At 43.5% G+C, this 20,279-nt stretch overlaps 1 protein-coding gene across 1 annotated transcript in view; it reads right to left on the reverse strand.

Annotated features, from left to right (window-relative positions):
* Positions 1-19,017: 19,017 nt before the first annotated feature.
* Positions 19,018-20,279, reverse strand: part of TPH2 (tryptophan hydroxylase 2) — an 81,808-nt gene continuing 80,546 nt past the window's right edge. The window contains exons 10-11 of the mRNA XM_041757047.1: positions 19,806-19,939; positions 19,018-19,627 (exon numbers count right to left, since the gene is read on the reverse strand). Of these exons, the coding sequence (XP_041612981.1) occupies positions 19,453-19,627; positions 19,806-19,939 (309 nt within the window). The 3' untranslated portion in view covers positions 19,018-19,452. The remainder of the gene's footprint in view (positions 19,628-19,805; positions 19,940-20,279) is intronic.

The following is a 20,279-nucleotide window of genomic DNA, read 5'->3' on the forward strand; positions in this document are numbered from 1 at the left end:
AACAGAGCACCTTAGTCTCTGAAGCTTGAAGTCAAGGTGCCTGGGCAAGGCCAATCTAGATTCGCTGACTCCAAATCAGCCTTTAGAAACAGCAGGAATAATAAGTTATGGCTGTTTTAAGCCTTTGAGAGTAGGACGGTTTGTTATGAAACAATAGCTAACTGATACACTTGAACAATTTAATAGATAGAGTTGTGTTTTCTAACACAAAGAAGCCTATAAGAGAAGTAAGTTTGGGGAAGAAAATCAAAAATCTTAGTCTTGGACATTCTAAGTTTGAGTTTCCCATTAGGCTTTAACGTGGGGATTGGGTAGAAATTGCACATGTCAGGGAAGACATCTATGCTGAAATATAAATTTAAGAGTCATAGTCACTTAGATGTTATTTAAAGCCATAATATTAGTTAAAATCTCCAAAGAAGTGAGTATGGCTAAGGAACAGGTGAAATCCAAGCCTTGGAATAGTTCAATGTAAAGAAGCTGAGGAAATGAGGAAGAACAAGCAGAGGAGCCTGAATAGGAGCAGCCAGCAGGGTGGGAGGAGGCCCCAAAAGAGGACAATGCCTGGAAGCCTGGAATAAAATCGTGTACAGAGTAAGAGAGCCATTGGGCCAATTGTACTGACAGGTGATGTGAGATGAAGACCGAAGCATTACCTTTAGGATCCTGCAACGTGAAGGCCTGATGACCAAGTTTCGGTAGAGCGGTGGGGGCCGAAGCTTGGTTGGCCTGAGGTCTAAAGAGTGGGAGAAGAGGGAAAGGGTCTGTATGCATGGATTGCTCTTTAACAAGTTTTGCTACATAGGGGAATCAAGAAGTGGGGCAATAGCAAGAGGGAGAAATGAGATTTTTTAGAATACATTGGGTTGTTGTTGTTGTTTAATGGTAGAGACGATGGTATCATTTTTTCATATGCTGATGAGAATGATCCAAAAGATGAGAACTTAATGAAGGAGAGAGCTGGACAACTGATAAACAGTAGAGAAGGCTGCATACATGGAACTAGGGCTAGAAGGCGTGTGGTTTGGGATGGGGGCTTATGGTCAGCCTCTTGATTGCTTGGATCTTCTCGATGGAATAGCAAGCAAGGTCAGCTAAGAGAGGGAATGGGGCAGGTAACACGGGCATTTAAAGAAGAGGGGGAAGTATGACATAATCTAAGAGAGTGGGCATCATGGGCCCCACTTGGGGAGAGTGATCACAAATTAAAAGTGAGACCAACCAGGGGTGCCTGAGTGGTTCTGCTCAGGTCATGATCCCGAGGTCCGGGGATGGAGTCCTGAGTCAGGCTCCCTGTTCAGGGAGGAGTCTGCTTGTCCCTCTCCCTCTGTCCCTCCGCTGTCTCATGCACGCACTCTCGCTCTCTCTCTCTCAAATAAATAAATAAAATATTTTTTAAAGATTAGAAAAGTGAGACCAACCATAGCTGTATGTTTGTCTACAATCACATTCTGCTGCATGGTTAGAGGCATAGGGTAGGAAGATAGCACTATTTACCCAGCTTGGGATGTTCCCCCAACAAAACTCAGAAAGCGGGAGTGTGCCTCAGTCAGGGCAGCCGAGGGCGTGCGCCCTATCCCTGTAACGAGTGACCCTGGAACGCAAGCTGGAGAAGAGGGGAAATGTGAACAAAAGGTGAATGGGCACCAGGACTTCCAGGGTCGAGGTTACCGAAGGCAGCTGCCAAGTCGGGGTGGCGCTGGCAGGAAGCAGTTGTTTGAAACGGAACCTACAGAGAGGTTGCCGTCATTGGCAACTACAAGGTTGGGATGCACCCGAGGGTGGAGAGCTGTGGGAGGCTGGAGGGCAGGTGCATGGGGCAGGTGCATGGGGCAGAGGCAGGCAAGGAAACGTGAAGCCAGTGTATTGAGTCATCTGGGCTCTGAGATTACAGGGCCAAGAATTCCATCAAGAGGTGTATTAGAGAGAGAGAGCCAGGGGGATAAAAGATAAAATCTTCCAGAAACTCAAATTAACAAGATTTGGGGTTTCTGCAAAATATTTATTTCATACCCTAACTGAGTTCATAGTAAGTGGCATTCAAATTTCCAACTATAAAACATTCAACAAGAAAATTAAATAAATAAATAAATAAATAAATAAATAAATAAATAAATAAATAAAACATTCAACAGAGATCCTAGCAGTGAGCAGGACTCTGCTAACCGCCCTCCCTCTTTGTTGGGGGGTGGGGGGGTGCCCTGAGCAGCAGGAAGCCACCGGGGCCCCTCCCCAGCCAGCAAACCCAGGGCCACCCCACTGGGGAGCTGGATGCCCCCCAGAGGTGGCCGTGCTTGCTCCCAGTCCTGTTTGTGCCGCTTAAACGTGTCTCTGTAATTGCACAATTGCATAATTTAATGGGATACCATGAGAGTCCACGTCAGCTGAGTGGGAAGAGTGTCATGGCTTCTTTGAAAACCATGTCGAATGCTTCGGAAAGATTTTATAGAAGCGAGTCACTAAAAGAAAAATACGCTGTCAGATTAGATGTGAGTGAGACCATCGTAGAGTAGGTTTAAAGAGTCATAGAAATGAAGGTGTCGGCACCCAGGTTGCTGCGCCCGTGTCTTCGGCTCGTGTCCTACCTGGGGAAGCCGAAGCACAACTCACGGCAGGTAAGTGACGGGTGCAGTTGATGAGAGCGAGACGAGGGGGCGCTCAGTCGGGACACATGCTTGCAATGAAGACAGAGGGTCCTGGGAGAGTGCCAGTGGGGGACTATGAATGTATCAATTCTTAAGGGACCTGGGGTCTTTACAGTGTCTTTTTTAAATAATTTCCTGCTTTAAACAACTTCTTCAACCAACCAATTTAACTACTGCCGTGATGACATTAAAGGGGCCTCTGATGTTACTTTAGACCCGACCTGAATTTAGATGAGCTCTAGACAAGCAAACCACATGGATGAAACGATTCTTTCCAAAAGTCAGTCCATTCCAAACGCCCAAAGAGCATTACCTGGTTGAACTGGGTGTAAAGTCACCCTGTTACACATGTAAAGTCTAACCATTACGGGGGTGGGGGCGACACGCCCGGAACATCAGGGCCACACACCGGCCTTTAAGGTGGGCTGCTCCCAAACTCCTTAAACAAATGAGAGTCTCTGCATTGAAGTTTCCATGGGATTCCTCTCATATCAGAACAAGAGTTCTGGTGCCGTGAATTATTTTGGGACTTCACATTCATCGTTCACCAGTGTGGGCAGCATGGACGTGGTTACGAAGGAGGCAAATAAGTAAACGGACCTGCTCTTGTCCAGGAGGATATATATGACCATGTGACATAAGAAATAGAACCGTGGTTTGCTAGCGCACCACTTGACCCAGTATTTACACCCAAGTCCAGAATGTTAGCTGAACCAGGCCGTCCCCAGAACAGAGAGAGGCTCTGCAGAGGATCCTAAAAGCAGGGCAAACCTTGCCAGCGTGGTAAGGAACAGAAGTGCTCAGCACAGGAAAGGAGGAGAGCCATCTCTTTTGAACACTGTGATGGGCTCTATATTTTAGGAAACAGAAGGAAACTAAAAATTTGCTGCAAATGGTAAGAAATGTCCTGTTCAAAGGAAGTAGCCTTCTAAGTAGAACAAGAACACCATGAGATGCACAGAAAAGGATTAAAAAAAAAAAAAGCTTGTGTGATACAAAAAAGAAAACCGGAACCAAAACTCGTTGCTCAGCCATATGTAACCAAGATCTTATGTTCTCTGATGAGGCTGTTTGACATTCTTGTCTCATTATCATCATGGAAACTAGCCATATATGCATAGACTTAGGTTGACCAAATACAGCCCTCTATTTAGTTTTCATCTCAGAGCATGAATTCAGTCAAAATGAAATTTCAAAGCGAAAGAGCCCTTCCAGGTATCGTAGGAGCTGTGATTCAAGACTGAGTTATAGCCCTATTAACTACCGCAAGCAGAACTCTGGTACCCGCTGCTGATATCATCTCCTTCAGCACAATTTAGTGATATGTATCAGGTGCTGTAAATTCTTCAGGCCTATCCACCAACTGATGCTACACCCAGGAATTTAGTCTACAGAAATGGAGAGTGAACAAGCATTTAGACACCAAGTTTCAGGAACAATTCAAATTAATAACTTAAGAGAAACGGTTAAATCATTTGGTGGCACATGGATATGTCATTGGGTCTTCAACAGGACCAGAAAAATAGCAAAATGGGCAAGGTGTGTGTATATAGGGGAGAATATGTGCCGTTCTGAGAGTCAGATCCTGAGTTCTTATTAACACAGGAACTATTTCATCATGGGAAAGAAGGAGGAAGCTCCTATGCCTAAGAGAAGGAAGGCGAGGGATGGAAGTGTGTGAAATGGCCCATGTCTGAGAGGCGACGTGGAACAGAGGCTGTGGGGGTGTGGCTCCCTGGAGAGCAATCAGCTCGCTGTGAAGATAACCAGTGCGCAGCTCCATCTAATTGCATCCGGGAGTGTGCACATGTGTGTCTGGAAATGTTGCCATCTCTTCTGATTTTTTTTTTCTAAAGGAGCTGACCACCTGGGTTTTTTATGCTTTTTGTGTAATGGCCAATATTGTAAAGCACCACTTGGAGCTCAAGGGCTGCCAGTGTGCCTTAGTGGATGTATGTGTGCATGTGGATGTGTGTGAGACAGAGAATTAGAGAGCGAGTGAGAGATGGGGATCCCTGGGTGGCTCAGTGGTTTGGTGCCTGCCTTCAGCCCAGGGCGTGATCCTGGAGTCCCGGGATCGAGTCCCACACTGGGCTCCCTGCGTGGAGGCTGCTTCTCCCTCTCCCTCTGCCTGTGTCTGTGTGTGTGTGTGTGTGTGTGTGTGTGTGTCTCATGAATAAATAAATAAAATCTTTTAAAAAATAGAGAGAGGATATATCTGAGGATAGCCTGGGTAGGCTGGGACTAGTCAAAGAGTAGGTAACTGCATTGCCCTGCAAAAAAAAATTAATTTGGGAGTTTAGGGAAAGAAGAACAAAAGGGAGAAAACAGAGGAAATAAGAAATCAACTAACATAGAAGTAGATGGTGTAAGGACTTACAAGAACAAGGACCTTTTTAAATATCCAATTTTTTGAGGTTGCACAAAGTATGCCATGTGTACACATAGCCTGGATAATAGTATAAAGGGGAGAGAACAGGACAGAAGTTCTTTGTTCTTCCACCTGGATTAATGCAGTCAAGGAAGAAGAAAACTACTTTACAAGTTGAAAGGTAAGTGAGTTTCAAGGCTTTAATAAAACAGGAGATCAGAGAGAGAGGTATCATAAAAATATAATCCTCCAGGAAGAGCCAGAGATCATAGGTAGGGCAGTGGACATCCCATGAGACAGAAATTAGTGAGTGTATTAAGGTAACTGCACCTGCTATTCCAAGATCTCAGCGGTTTAAAACAATAGAAATTTATTTCTACTACACATTTTATTTGGAGATGGATAAGGGAGTACTTGCTCTGCTCTCCACAGTTATTCAAAGATTTAATTTATTTATTCATGAGAGACACAGAGAGAGAGAGAGAGAGAGAGAGAGAGAGAGAATGAGAAAGGGAGAGGCAGAGACACAGGCAGAGGGAGAAGCAGGCTCCATGCAGGGATCCCGACGTGGGACTCGATCTGGGGTCTCCAGGATCACACCCTGGGCTGAAGGCAGTGCTAAACCGCTGAGCCACCCAGCCTGCCCTTCACAGTTATTCAAATTCTCAGGCTGATAATGGCATGGATTCCAAGGTCACCCCGGGCATTCAGCTAGTTCTTGGTAGGAGACAGAGAGGATAGAGAATTATGCAAATTGCTTCTATGATCCACATTCTACTATCCATAATTCAATCACACAGCCCTACCTAACTGTAAAGAAGGCTAAAGTATGGCCTATATGTAGGCCCAGGAGGAAAGAAAAACAGTGTTCTCTGACCCAGTTATTTCAAGCCAAGTTTGTTTAAATCTTAAAAACTAAAAAAATAAAATAAAATAAAATAAAATAAAATAAAATAAAATAAATCTTAAAAACTGGGTAACATGTAAATGGATGGATGGATGATGGATGGAAAGATGGATGGATGGATGATGGATGGATGGATGGAAGGATGGATGGATGGATGGATGGATGGATAAATGGAGATAAGGATACGTGGATTTGGAGGAGAGATCCCCAAATATTTGTGTACATATTTTTATGTCCATATTTGGGGGGAACATATATACATTCATACAAAAATGGGCAGTTTGTGTTCTTTGCCCCTTCTTAGTCTCCTCCCACAACCTCTACGCCGTTGCCGAGGTTCACATGAATTTGCCTCCCCGGACAAGGATTGACTACATAGGGTAGACACCTTACCCATCCTAGAGCAGCCAGAGCCCCACTAAAGAGAGTTTGGAATTAAATAAGAGGAGCTGCAGTTTGAGTTCTTGAATTAGGAAATCGTAGCAAAGCCTGCCAGCTATCCACAGCAATCGGGTTGTAGCGGGATTTGACATTTCCCAGCTTCTAGTGGCAAATGGTGGGTAAGCGGTTTATTTCAAATCAAAGGACTGAGCGTGGAAGTTAGGTATGCAACTTCTAGATTATCTCCTACATGAAATAGAAGCCCTTTCTCCTGAACAAGTGCTCCTGGACTCCCTCCCACGAATTAGAAACTCTGATATACCCATGAACCAATTCCCACCAGGCAGACTGTCAATATGCTAGGGAGTGGCAGAGCAAAAAGATAGGGAAAAATCTAGAATCCAGAATAACTGCATGGAGCAGACCTGCCCCATCACCCTGGAGAGAGACAAAAATAAACTTCCTTTAAGCCACTGTGTCTTGGAGGCTCTTTGATGCAGCAGCTCAGCCTTTACTGAAACTAATACAAAGGCCATGAACTAGAGTAGCCACATGCATGGCCAAAACTGAAAAAATATCAGTGTCCAAGAGCAGAAAAACACCAAAAGGAAGCAAAGATAAGAAAACATTCTCTCTTAGAGAAATGAAAAGAGTAAATATTATTGCTTTCTTTTCAATAACCAGACCCCTTCTTTCTTGATGTTCTTGAATTTCATGGATGTCCTTTCAATAAATGTCCATTTTTGCTTGAGCTAATTTGAGCTTCTGCTGCTCATAGTATAAAACCTCTAAGAATGTAAGCGAGATAGAGTTTCCACAGAAGCTGTCTGTGAGGTAGGTGTACATGTCATTTCTTTTTAAGTAGGCTCCACATCCAGCGTGGACCCCAACACGGGGCTTGAACTCATGACCTTGAGATCAAGACCTAAACTGAGATTAAGATTGAGAGACCTGAGCCACCCAGGCACCCTAGGGTACATAGCATATATTTAATTTTTCTTTAATCTCTGAAACATCCTATAACAAAAAGACATTACTATTTTTTATAGGAGAAAGGTTATATTGAAAATGTTTTCTACTATAGGAGGGGTTAAATAGGAAAAATAACCCTTCTAACCAAAATCTCTCTTAGCCATACTTCTTGTCTGGGTGTGCCAAATAATACATTCATAATAATGATGCTCTTCACCATATATCTATCATAGGTGAGACACTAGTACCATGAATTTTTAATATGTAATTTCATTTAATCTTTGCACCAAGTGTATGAAAAAAAATAATATCCCCACTTCAAGGATAAAGAAATTGATTAAATAACTTTCCCAAGGTAAGCAGAATTATGCCCCCCTCCAAAAATGTCCATATTCCTAATCTCTGGAATCTGTGACTATTTTAAGTGACATAGCAAGAAAGAACTAAGGTTGCAGATGAAATTAAAATTGTTAATCAACTGGCCTCAAAGTAGGGAGATTATCCTACATTAGCCAGGTAGACTCCGCGTATTCACAAGAGCCCTGAAAAGTGAGGAAGGAAAGCAGAAGGGTCAAAGAAACAGATGGGATCAGAGAAGCCAGGTCAGAATGATGCAGTGCAAGGACTCTACCCACCACTGCTAGCTTTAAGGATAGAAGGGGTCATGAACCAAAAATGCATTAAAAAATCTAGAAGCTAGAAAAGGAAAAAAAAAAAAAAACACACACAGATTCCCCCCTACAGCCTCAGAAAGGAAGGCAGCCCTATCAGCACCTTGATTTTAGCCCAGTGAGACCCATGCCAGACTTCCAACCTAGAAAACTGTGTTGTTCTAGCAGCTAAGGTTGCGATGGTGTTACAGTAGTAATAGAAAAATAACACACTATCAATGTGAGAGAGCTGCTTGTGGATGAAGACAGAAAAGAAAGCAAAAATTAAAGCATCTGAGATTAAAGAAAAATTTATCTGCCTGTGTAGCTCAAACTGGTCTCTGAGGTTTTCTAAAAGTGGTTAGAGGGAGTTGCAATTAGTGATTGAGGTATAGCAGCAAAAGCACTGGTGTTTTATGGTGGGTGGGCCCTGAGAAATATTCGAGAATGTTAACACACTTTCTGGCAGATTAATCAGTTCTGAAAACCTTGAGCAACCATATGACAGAGGAATAGACATGTTTTGTGGAGTCTGGGGACAATCTGGCCTATAGATATGGTTGTAGATGTGTTAAATGAATTTTGAAAGTGGAAGTAGTCTAAGAAGTTACATAATCCAACCCTCTTTTTCCAATTTATTGATTTGTGGATACTTTCACAGCTTGATTGAGGTATAATTGGTGTACCAAAAAACTGCACGTATTTAGCGTGTGTAATTTGATGAGTTTGGAATCATCAAACCATCGCCGCAATCAAGGTAGTACGCGTATCCATCACCTTGTGCCCCTTTGGCTTTATTTTGGTTTTGGTTTTGGTTTGGGGGTTGGGTAAGAACACTTAACATAAGATCTACGCTCTCACCGAAACTTTCAAGTACCTAACATGCTATTGGTAAGTATAGGCACAAGGTTACACAGTAGATCATTAAAACTTACTTATCTTGCAAACCCAAACCTTCTAGCCATTGGCCAATTCCCTATTCCTCCCTCCTTCCCAAACCTGGAAACCACCGGTCTACTCTCTGCTTCTGTATGTGTGACTCTTTCAGATACTTCCTATAAGTGGAACTATACAGAAGGTGTCCTTCTGTGGTTGGCTTATTTGACTTAACGTAATATTTCATAGGTTCATCCTTGTTGCATTTGGCAGGACTTCCTTCTTTTTCAACACTGAATGATATTCCCTTGCATGTATACACCACAGAAAAATCAACCTCATTTTCCAAAGAAAGGAAAATACCACTCCTAGAATAAGGCAGGAATCTGAATGGGAACATATAGTCCATATGCATGGAACTCGACGGGTCATGTTCATGATTATATCTAGTACCCGGGTGCTCCATTCACAACTGTAGGGTCTGAGGGCCCAGTCCTTGGAGTCCATAGCTCCTTAACCCTTAAAGCTCTTCTCCTTTGGCTTCTAGGATCACACATTTTTGATCCTCCTATTTTTCTTGATGGTCCTCCTCTGTTTCCCTGGTCTCTCCTCTCTGCTCCTCACTCTAAGAGCCTTCCTACGGGTCTTTTCAGCCTGCAGGTTAGATGGTATCAAATACAAAAATGAGTAGAGAGGGAGAGAATGGACTGGCCAGTGGTGGTGTTTGCCACTAGCATAAGCTCACTTCATCGTCTCCAAAAACTGGGACAGCTGATGTGACGTCGGCACATCCAAAAATGGGGTCATAAAAATGAGACCTAGAGGGTAGAGTCTCACCCCAAGCCTGATAGGATCTAAGGACAAGGACAAGCTCCATTAGGCACAATGGTATATTTCTTAATATTTTATTTATTTATTCATGAGAGAAGCAGAGACACAGGCAGAGGGAGAAGCAGTCTCCATGCAAAGACCCTGATGTGGGACTTGATCCCAGGACCCCGGAATCATGGCCTGAGCCAAAGGCAGATGCTCAACCACTGAGCCACCCAGGTGCCCCCACAATGATTTTTTTTTAATTATCGTCTGGATAATAAAAACCTACTTGGGTTTCTGCCCATGCCATCTTCTCCCAGAACTGACTCTGCCCACAGGGAAGGTTCTCTGCAGTCATATCTTAACCACCTTACCCTTCCATTCTGCCCACAGTCAGTTAGACCAGGAATGGAAGTTGACCACAGTGGGCCCATCAGCTTCTCTTTCCCAAGAATTTGAAATTTGAATTCGGAGGCAGGGGGTCTGTCTTTAGCTAAAGCTGTAACCTATAAAACTCAGGAGCTCTAAAGTCTCAATATTCCATCATGCAGATGGGTAAGTAGAAAAATCCCATCTGCAGATTTTAAAGAAGATTTTAAAAGAGTCCCAGAAAGTAGAATGAAACAGATGCACAGAGAAGGCAAAGGTGAAAACAGTAGAGCAAGTCTGAAGTCTTTCCAGTTGCCAGCTTCTTTGAGGCCCACCATGTCCCTGCTCTTGGGTTCCGTGAGCCATAAGTAATAAAGTTCCCCATTGCTCGCAAAGCTCACCCAGATTATACAAATAACACAAAAATAAGAAGTCAACAGAGAGAGAGAAAAAAAGAAGTCAACAGAGTAAACGTTCAGGAATGGAAGATAAAGCTAACAGTTGACCAGGTTTTTATTACAAGGTCCATTTTTTAAATTTTTTAAATTTATTACAAGGTTTTATTACAAGGACCCTGAAATGAGGGTCCATTCAAATTCATGTGTCAAATGCCCCTTCTCCCCACGTGTCAGTTTTTGTCATGCCTAAGGTTCAGTCCTCGTGTGAAGGCAACCACAAGGAGAGTTGCTCTGTCTACACTGGTGGTTGGGGAGAGCACTATACTCAGAGTTGTCTAATCTAAAACCAAGATGAAAAGGATGCAAGACGAAAGCTCCAAGTAAAATTGAATGCAGCTACTGTTCCCCTTCCCGTAGCAGAATATTTTTCTGCAACTGAATTCTCCAGGGAAGAGGACATCACAAAGGAAACAGATGGTTATTTTCAGGTGAGCAGGAGACACTCCATATTGCCTTTGCCTGGCTCCTTCCTTTAACAGGAAGGATCGGAGCCGTCACGGCTCCTCCTCACATGCACTTCAGCCATCCTGGGTGTGCCATGCAATAGAGGGACAGATAATTCTGCTACCGCACTACAGACCGAGCAGCCGAATGCGGAATGGGACTCAGGGATGGAAACCTCGTCGCTGCGCATTAGCGAATCATCACACGAAACAAATTGTTCACTTTTTGCTCAGTCCATTAGCTACGAGGATGAAGGGAATCGCTCTCCCAATACATAATATTCCAGTTTCCTCTTTTTTTCACTTAGCACCTCTCTTTCCTCCTTTACAAATAAAATGCATTTAGATTCTGAACTTAATTTGTTCTCTCTGACCAGGACTTTATTTTCATTAGAGACAGCCCTACGCGATTGCTCTCTGGAATGAAGCCTGGGGAATGCAGTACCTCTGACATAGAAGAGGTTGGCGGAGCCTGCGTTTTAGTAGATGGAATGGTGACTAGAACATGTGCCCACCAACCATTCTGCCCTCGGTTTCAGGTTTTCTTCGACAGAGTCGTAGAATGGCCCAGGGCCAACTTGCCGTGATTCAATGACCTACAAATAATGGTTTGATCTGCTTAGTGTGTTTCTTCCAGAAAGTTCCAACCTTTGATATTATTTCATTAGTTTAAACAGGTTTTTGTATCTTTATCCCCATCTCATAGATATAAATTTTGATGTCCAGAGAGAAAGGCAAAACATCTCTGAGGTCACTGAATCGGTTAGTATCTATCGCTTTTGACGATGACGTAAGGCCATCATGCAAACGATCACAAGCCTACAGATTCACATCGGAATGAGATACAGTCAGTTCTATTAATACCTGGTCGAATGAAAGTATGAAAAGTCACAGAAATAAAAACAATGACCCATAGCACTGGTATAGTACTTCTTTGGGCCATTAAGGTACAATGATTTCATTATCCAGAAGTGTGGGAACAGCTAGAGATGTGTAAGGGCTGGTAGATTTTTAAAACAAGAAGAGAAGGAAATTAACCTCTGTGAGGTGCTTTTCACAGTTAGACACATATATAAAATTGATTTCCATGATAATTCCGTAAACGACATATTCTCATTCCCATTTACAGAAAACAAAACTGCAGCTCAGAAAGTGTCAGCCCGTCTGCAGAGCTCACCCAGCTAGTAAGCAGAAAAACAAGACTTTGTCCTTGCATTTACCTGATTCCAGAGCCCATGTTCTCTCACGATGCTCTGAGGGAGAATTTTTGTTTAGAACTACTCAATTCTATTGCAAACCAGATCCTCCTAACAGTTACAGTAAAAATAAAATAATAAAATAAAATAAAATAATAAAATAATATAGAATAAAATAAAATAAAACTGGTACCAAAAAAAAGTCTCAACCAAGTGTCTAAAGTTTAATTTGCGTTGATATTCTTTTTCCATGGAACAGGTCAGTGGTCTACAGACTGAATCTCAAGTAGTCACCTAGAATTTCATTAAGCACTTCTGAGCAATTGTGCAGGCTGGAAGAGGTCATCTTGCTGGAAGAGGTCATCCCATTCCCAGCATTGGAGGAGGATAAACAGGTCAAACATCCCATGCTTGTATGGCAGAGACTAAACCAGAAGGATATAAATAGTCCTTCTTCAGGAAGTTGTGATTTCCAAAACCAAGATGAAAACTGTGGGGGGAAAAACAAAAAAAAGCAAGTCTAAAATCCCCTGCCTCGCCTCTTGTGCTTTTATCCTAGGCGTCAGTGCTTTTTCGGAGCCAGTGGCAGCCGCAGGAAAATGAGAACAAGGGAGGAGAGGCCGTTTATCAGCTCGCAGACTTGGAAAGCCCAGAGGTGTATCTGGCTCAGGTGCAGCTAAATCCACGAGCTTGATAACAGCATCGAGACATGGTCTCTGTCTCTTACTCCCGGTCCCACATTCCCCACGTGGTGCCCCCTGGAAGTTCCAGATTCACAACCAGCACCTTCAAGTCAAGGGAGGTAAAGCAGCACACCTCCTTCCCAATGGCTCCAGGAAAGGCCAGGGTTTTTGGCCTTGGCCCACCGCAGGACACGGCCCACCCCAGCACCGACTATTGTAGTCCAGCTCGTTGACCAAGCCTTGGTCCTAAGCCCATCCCTGGAACCGAGGGAGTCAGTGTCCCCCGAGGCATGAATGAAGCATTGGTGGTGGGGGGTGTTCACAAAAGGAAACAGGGGGAGTCTCCGTTACTGGTAGATGCTAGCAAGCTGCAGCTGCCCAGGTAAGCAGAGCAACCACCACCCTCGAAGGCATAGTCCCGACGTGGGACACCTCCACCGGGCTGCGTGGGAGGCCTGAAGATTTTTCCCTCTGTTCCCAGGCAGCAGCTCAAGAGGCAGGCTCCTCCTGGCAATTAGCTGTCAGCCGATCACCAATCAAATGTGCAGAGTGGGCCGTGCTGATGATCTGCGCTCGAGGCAATCAGTGGGCTGGGGGAACCAGATGATCCTCTGCAACGCCACTTCAAATCAGGACTTCTGTGTCCGCGCTGGTTTTGAGCAGTAAGTATTAGCCTGGAAGTTATTTTCTTTGATATTGACTCTACGTGGGAAAGGGAGGAATTTCGGCTTCTTTTAAATTCTGCTCAACAGAAAAGACCAGAAAGTTGTAGAGACATGTAAGGAGGCTAATTAGGATCCATTCCAACTTAATGGCTAGGCTTTCACACTGAAATGGATAGAGGAACATGTTCCGCCCTTGCGAGGTAGAGATTTTTCTTCCAACTACCTATCTGATTTGGGGACCTCATTCTTTCATAATGCCATGTGCCATGATCAATCAGATGAAATGATCAAAGGTAAGTTTGCCTCCATCAATCCCGATAACAAATAACTGCTATAGTGGGAAACCTAATGTGTTCTTCACTTCAAATTCACTTGCCAATAATTGGCCTCATTAACGTCTGTGAAGTTAGCTGTTCACTGAAATTGGGCAAGCTGTACATTAGATGTGTTCAGTGGTTTTCAAACCTTTGGGAATAATAGACCTACTGAATCAGCATCTTGCTGGTTCCATGAAAATTAACAGGCTAAAAAATAGAGACTGCAAGGGATCTGGAAAGAGTGAAGAAGGCACCAGGAGATTCCCACCACCGTCCTATAATTAATATTATCGTTCGCAACCTAACAATGAGGCCTAGGTCTATGTCTTTTTTTTTTTTTTTAAGATTTGATTCTGACAGAAAATGAACTTGATTTCTTTGTGCCACGAGCTTTCAAATTACCTTACCCACATCTGTCAGATGTTTTTGTGGTTCAATCATAAAAACTGTATCCAACCCGGATGATGAGGATGCTGTTTGCAGGCACCATAACCACAGATGCCCTTAGGTTGAACATCAGGCTCACTGTGATCTTCCCAGAGGACATACACACCCAGCTGCTGTGCCAGACCCATCCTTCTTGGGGAGAGGAAGAAATCTCAGTAAGTGAACATGTGTGGGGTATCTGGAATATAGACACCCCAGAAACATCTTCCTGGGAAGACGGGGAGCAGCAAGAAGAATGGAAATAGGCAACTGGTTCGCTTCCATTTATATGGCCCGTTTCCCATAGAAATGGCCAGATGGCACCGGGAACACAACACAACACAGTGAACCCAAGAGGGTGCCTGCAGGCGAGGGAGCTTTCTGTCCTGAATTATGTCCTAAACGTCAGCCCCACCAATGTTCATCAATAATGCCTCAATTTCCACTTCATTTTTGCTTATACAGTTAATATTTGCAAGCTTACAAGAAAAAAAATCGCATGGCTTTTATGCCAGAGGAAGTATAACACGACGTTGCTTTGCCAAAGGGAGCTTCAAGTATTTGCGACAGACACGGGGGGGCGGGGGGGGGGGGGCGGGGGTATCATGGGATGCTGGCTTCTCTGGTCCAATGAGACGCCAGGTCCCCGTGACTCTGGTTGCTTCATTTTTCTCCTGACAGCTCTAATCCACCCACTCAATTTAGCAACTTATTTCATTACAACCGTTCTTAATCATGTCCACCGGGATCCGGGAAGATGCTGGCTTTGCGGGTCCCTACCCCCCAAACCCCTTCAGTGCACTTCAGCCTGAGTAACCTCTCAAAATGTAAGTCAGATCTTGTCAGGGTCTTGCGACGGCCTCCAGTGACTTTCCACCCCATTTAGAACACATCTGACCCCCTGAGGGCATCTGGGGGCACAGTCTTACAGTCTTTTAAGTGTCCGACTCTTGATTCTCACTCAGGTCTTGGTCTCGGGGTCATGAGATCAAGCCCCCTGTTGGGGGGCTTAGCACACAGTCTGCTTGGGATTCTCTCTCCCTCCCCCTCTGGCCCCCCACTCATTCTCTCTCTCTTCAATCAATCAATCAATCAGTCAATCTTTTAAAAAAGAACATACCTTCTGGAACCCTGTATTATCTCATTCTTGCCTCTGTGGCTGCCCTCTCCTCCTTCCTCGGCAGCCCTCCCCTAGCTTGGATCCCGCTGCCCCCTCTTCCAGAAGCACTCTTTCCATGAGTCTCTTCATGCTTGGCTTCTTCTCATCCCACGTTTCTTGGTCAAATGCCATCTGCTCAGAAAAGCTTTCGCTGGCCACCTTACTCCTTTCCCTTGCTCGTTACTCCTTACCCCTCCAATTATGTTATTCATAAAATGTGCCGTGGTCTCAAATAATCTGGTTTTTTGCCTGTATCCGTCCACCAGAGTGTCAGTTCAAAGTGGGCATAAACTTCTCTGCCTTATTTACCACTATATCCTCAGGGCCTAAAAAAGTGTCTCATACGGTCCCTGATAGGGTCTAAGCCCCTGAATAAATAAATGTTTTGAGACCCCAAGTCATACTATAAAGGATCACCATGTCATGTTCCAGAAATGACTTATTTTGAACACATGCAAGTCTAATACTAGAAGAAGCAGTGTCTCACCATCAATTCCCTTGCCTCCTTCCAGAATACGGCAATCTGCATAAGAATCATTTCCCAAAATAAGAGCATGTCTTTGGAAATTGAAGAAGAAGAAGGAGGGGAAAAAAAAAACTCAGACACACTAGAAAACTGTGGGCTGCTTTCTTTTTCATTATAAGTAAGACAAGGTTCATGAGAGTAAGCATCAGAGCTTGAGTCTTTAGAAGTTGAAAATTAGATCAAATGAATTGGAGGACAACGGCATCGTGTGTTAATGTTTTCTTTCTCGAATGGAGAAAATGAGATGATGTGAGCCATGACTCCATTTGAAAATGAAACGTTGTGTTTCTATTTGCTTCCACGTTAAAGCACGCTGTTTTTCATTTTAGACTTTTCATGTTAGTAAATGTTGCAATACTTTACATTCATTAGGCACAGGCCCATTTACTATGAACAAGCAAGACAAGCACAGATACATCATCCCCATAAAGCATCATTTCTAAATTACACAGTAAATAAATGAGACTAAGCCAGAAACTGAAGTTCCACAACCCTTACCACAAATGTTTAAAAAAAAAAATTAACAACCTTGGGTCAAATTTCCCTACTTTAAAACATGCAATTTATGAACAATCTATTGAACTCTCATTATGCCAAATAAACCGAACATCCCAGAATATATTGGATGCCTGACGCTAACTCGTAACAGACCCAAAAAATGCTTTAAAAAAAGACAAAGAAAAGAACTAATCAGATTCTGGCTGTCTTTGGTTAATTCGTAATGCATAAAAACTTGGTCTTGCTAGGAATCTCTTGTTGACTTCTAATTAGCCGGTTATAGAAGTTAGCAGCAAATTCAAAATAAAGTAGCAATTCACAATAAGATGACAGGGAGCAAGTGTCTTCAAATTAAAATTGCCCTTGATTCTGTTTAATTCTGCTTTAAGTCGTGAGTCATAATGGAGACAAATGGTTACACTAAGCAGGTATCAAATATGACAGGGAGCTAGCTGTGATTATTTTGTTGTACTATTTCCATTTGGGGACTTTTTCTGCCAACACTTTTCCTATGACGGCTATTAAATTTTATAGGATTTTTCCCGCCATTAGTTGTAATGGCATTTGCGTGTTGAATGCTCACAACAAATGAAAACCATGATTCCATTGTTTCACATGGTGAAAACCATCGTTGCCACTATTCCAAATGGGGAACAAATCTAAAAAGAATCAAGTAATTCCTCCACCGTGTATGATACCTATATAAGCTCTGTGGGAAAGCCTATTTACTTTGCAACTCCTCTATTTTTGAAACAACATAGACTTTGCATATATTAAAAAAAAAAAGCCACTGAAGAAGCCACTGTAAGCCAAATCAGAAGATAGCTCAAATGTTATTTTTGTTACGGGAACTGGTCTACAATTCAATATAATCCTTCTTTCAGGCCTCATCTGACAACTTACCTTTTCGTGGGGTGAGAAGGGAAAAACTTGATGGCTACTTATGGCATGGTGGTGTTTTTTTGGTTTTTTTGTTTTTTTAAGAGTGGGTAAAGCAACACCAAATTATGAAAACAACACGGAAGGCAGATGTTAAGAGTTTCTTAGCCAATTTCCTTTGAGAAAATTCAGCAACTAGCTCTCCAAATAAATTTCTGGGTTTATTGTTCTGGGTTATTGATCGAGATTAGTGTTTGTAAGTAAATGATTACTCAGGGTCATCTAGGCCTAGCAAAACAAGAAACGATGTATTTGGGGATCTATGAAACTATTGGAATATCCAACTACTGGATCATTCTAGATCCTTTTGGTTCAGCTAGCTCATCACTTCTCTACCACCAACTACTTTTCAAGGCACTATCTCTTTCATCTAAAAGAGCATTTAAGTTGCATGACTCTCCTGTTCTGCCTACAAAACCCGTCTCCAAAACTCTGTTGTGCTGAGAACCCTTCAGAAATGAAAGGTCCCCATTAGAAATGAACTAGGGGTGGTGGAAGGGGAGGTGGGTGGGGGTGGGGTGACTGGGTGGCGGGCACTGAGGTGGGCACTTGACGGGATGAGCACTGGGTGTTATTCTGTATGTTGGCAAATTGAACACCAATAAAAAATAAATTTATTATTTAAAAAAACAGTAAAAAAAAGAAGGGTCACTATTCAAACTTCTGATTTATTTTCATTTGACCTCCCTCTGATGTGACTTTTCACCCTTTCACGTTCTTCCTGAATATATCTAGGCCAAAATTTTCTGACTCGTAATGGGCCCACGTGAGTACGAATTAGTTGGAAATGACATGCAAGTGGTTACTAAAAGAACATCTCAGAAATTGCTTGAGTAAATATTGTAGAACGGTGAACTTAAAAATTATTTTATCATCTTTTCCTTCTCTACCCTTCCACAGCCCCTCTTTCCTCCACCCAGGATTCTGTGTGACGGACGGAAGTAGAACAAGAGGAACAGTGGTTGCACTTGGTGAGAGAGTCAGAAGAAGAAATTTATTCACTCGTTCAGCAGTTGTTTTCTTTTTTATTTCTTCACTTAATCACCTGATTGTTCCTCTTATGGCAAAGATGACCAGAGATTTGTGGTGCATTACAGTTTGCCCCCCAAACTTCGGACAAACCAGACGAACTCTCAGAGATCTGATTTGCTTAGGGGCTGTAGAAGGAGACGCCTGTACTGTTGGCAGCCCTTGATCACAAACCAAATCCCATTTAGTGATAAACATTTGTTTTGATAAGTTATTAGTTTCCCTTCTCTGACTACGCACAAATACACCACGTTGAACTTCTTAGCAAGCCAGAAGGGAGATGCAAAGGGCCATGGATGTTGGTGGCACACTAAACTGTGCCACTTCGGGCAAATGGCTTGAGCTCTGCAGGACTCCATTTCCACATCTCTGAGGTCAAAGCTTTATGCTGTTATTGTTCTCTAAGAGAAATAGGCTAAACACCTGAGCACGATAATTCACTTTATTCCAGCATAAAAATCAAAGTCCCGAGATTTTTTGCCCATAGCTTAGTCTTTCCGCATGTCCCCTCCAGAAGTGTTTTCTTCCAAAATTCTCTGGAAAACGCGCCACCACTCAGTATCTACACAGCCAGTGCCACCTATATGTCCCAGAAAATGGTCTCTTTTCTTCTGTTGTATAAATACTTAATCTAAAAACCATTCCAACTAGTGTGCTCACTAGTTTTCATTTCTGAAACGGGAGGGAGGTTCCGCACGATTTCTGGGTTTATCTCCGATAATGCTGCGGAAATACTGAGACTACAGAAAACAGGAACAGGGTCACCGCTATTCTCATTTTATCTACTGAACACTGAGGAAGGGCTTGGATCTGAGAAGGAAGAAGTCATAAGCTAGAAGCATAAGAAGGCTACTTGTTACAGACCCTTAAACAGCTGCAGTTTGGTTAAATACAAGGAGAAGGAATGGCAAATCTATTTGAGACGTTTGAACAGGTCACAATACTTCCAACAATGAGCAGGTGTCATTGGGCTCTTGATGGTGCCTCGCACGTGAACACGGAATATCACACGTGCATAGAGAGGGATAGGGTTGCATGCGTATTGGCCAAGCCGTGACACAGAATGTGATCAGCGCTACATGACATTGGACTGCTGCAAAGCCCCCAAGAGGTCACGGGTCCCGGGGCGTCAAATCCCCAGATACCGGTTCATTTTGTTCAGGGCGTCGCACACCGTGTTCAGGTCCCCGCGAAGGTCCTGCACCACGTTTTCGATACTCCTGGTGTCTTTCAGGATCTCAATGCTCTGCGTGTAGGGATTGAAGTGCACGGAGAAGGGGCGAGTAATGGACTTTGCAAAGTCCCTGCAAAACAAGTGGGGAGGGAAAAAAATAAAAATAAAAAATAAAAAATATATAAAAATATAAAAATATTTTCAAAAACAAGTGGGGGGGGGGGAGACACGGTCAGCTCCACTGGCGCCGGGGACGCACAGAGGCAGGGAGCAGAGCCAGGGAAACAGTGGAAGAAAAGCGAGTTTACCTCATCTTTTCTTTGGCTTCTTCAAAACTTTCCGAAACGAAGTAGGCGTCCTGGAAGGTGGTAATGAGGCATTCCTGTAGGCAAGTTGTCTTTGGGTCAAAGGCCTTCACACACGCCTTGTCGGAGAGAGCGTGCTGCAAAACATACCACAGAGCAGGTAACTCTGCCACCTGCCTCCCCAGGCCACAGCTCGGCGCCTGTGCCCAACCCGGGACACGGAGCCGTCTCATCTGCGGGCAACAGTGGGTGTCAGGGCCTTTGCTTTCCTTTGTGTAAGGCTGTTAGAAACGGGGGCGGGGAAAAAAAAGAAAAAAAAGAAAAAAGAAACGGGGGCGGGGCGGGGGGCAATGAGATCACGGCATTATTTTATTTATTATCAGACAAAGTCATAGGGAAGGCCGGTTCAGAGCAGTGTCCCAGAAGACACGGACTTTTAATCTGTGCCATGAATGGAAGCAAGGAGAGAGCCGAAAC

The sequence above is a fragment of the Vulpes lagopus genome, chromosome 5 (assembly GCF_018345385.1).
Source record: "Vulpes lagopus strain Blue_001 chromosome 5, ASM1834538v1, whole genome shotgun sequence".
NCBI lineage: Eukaryota > Metazoa > Chordata > Mammalia > Carnivora > Canidae > Vulpes > Vulpes lagopus.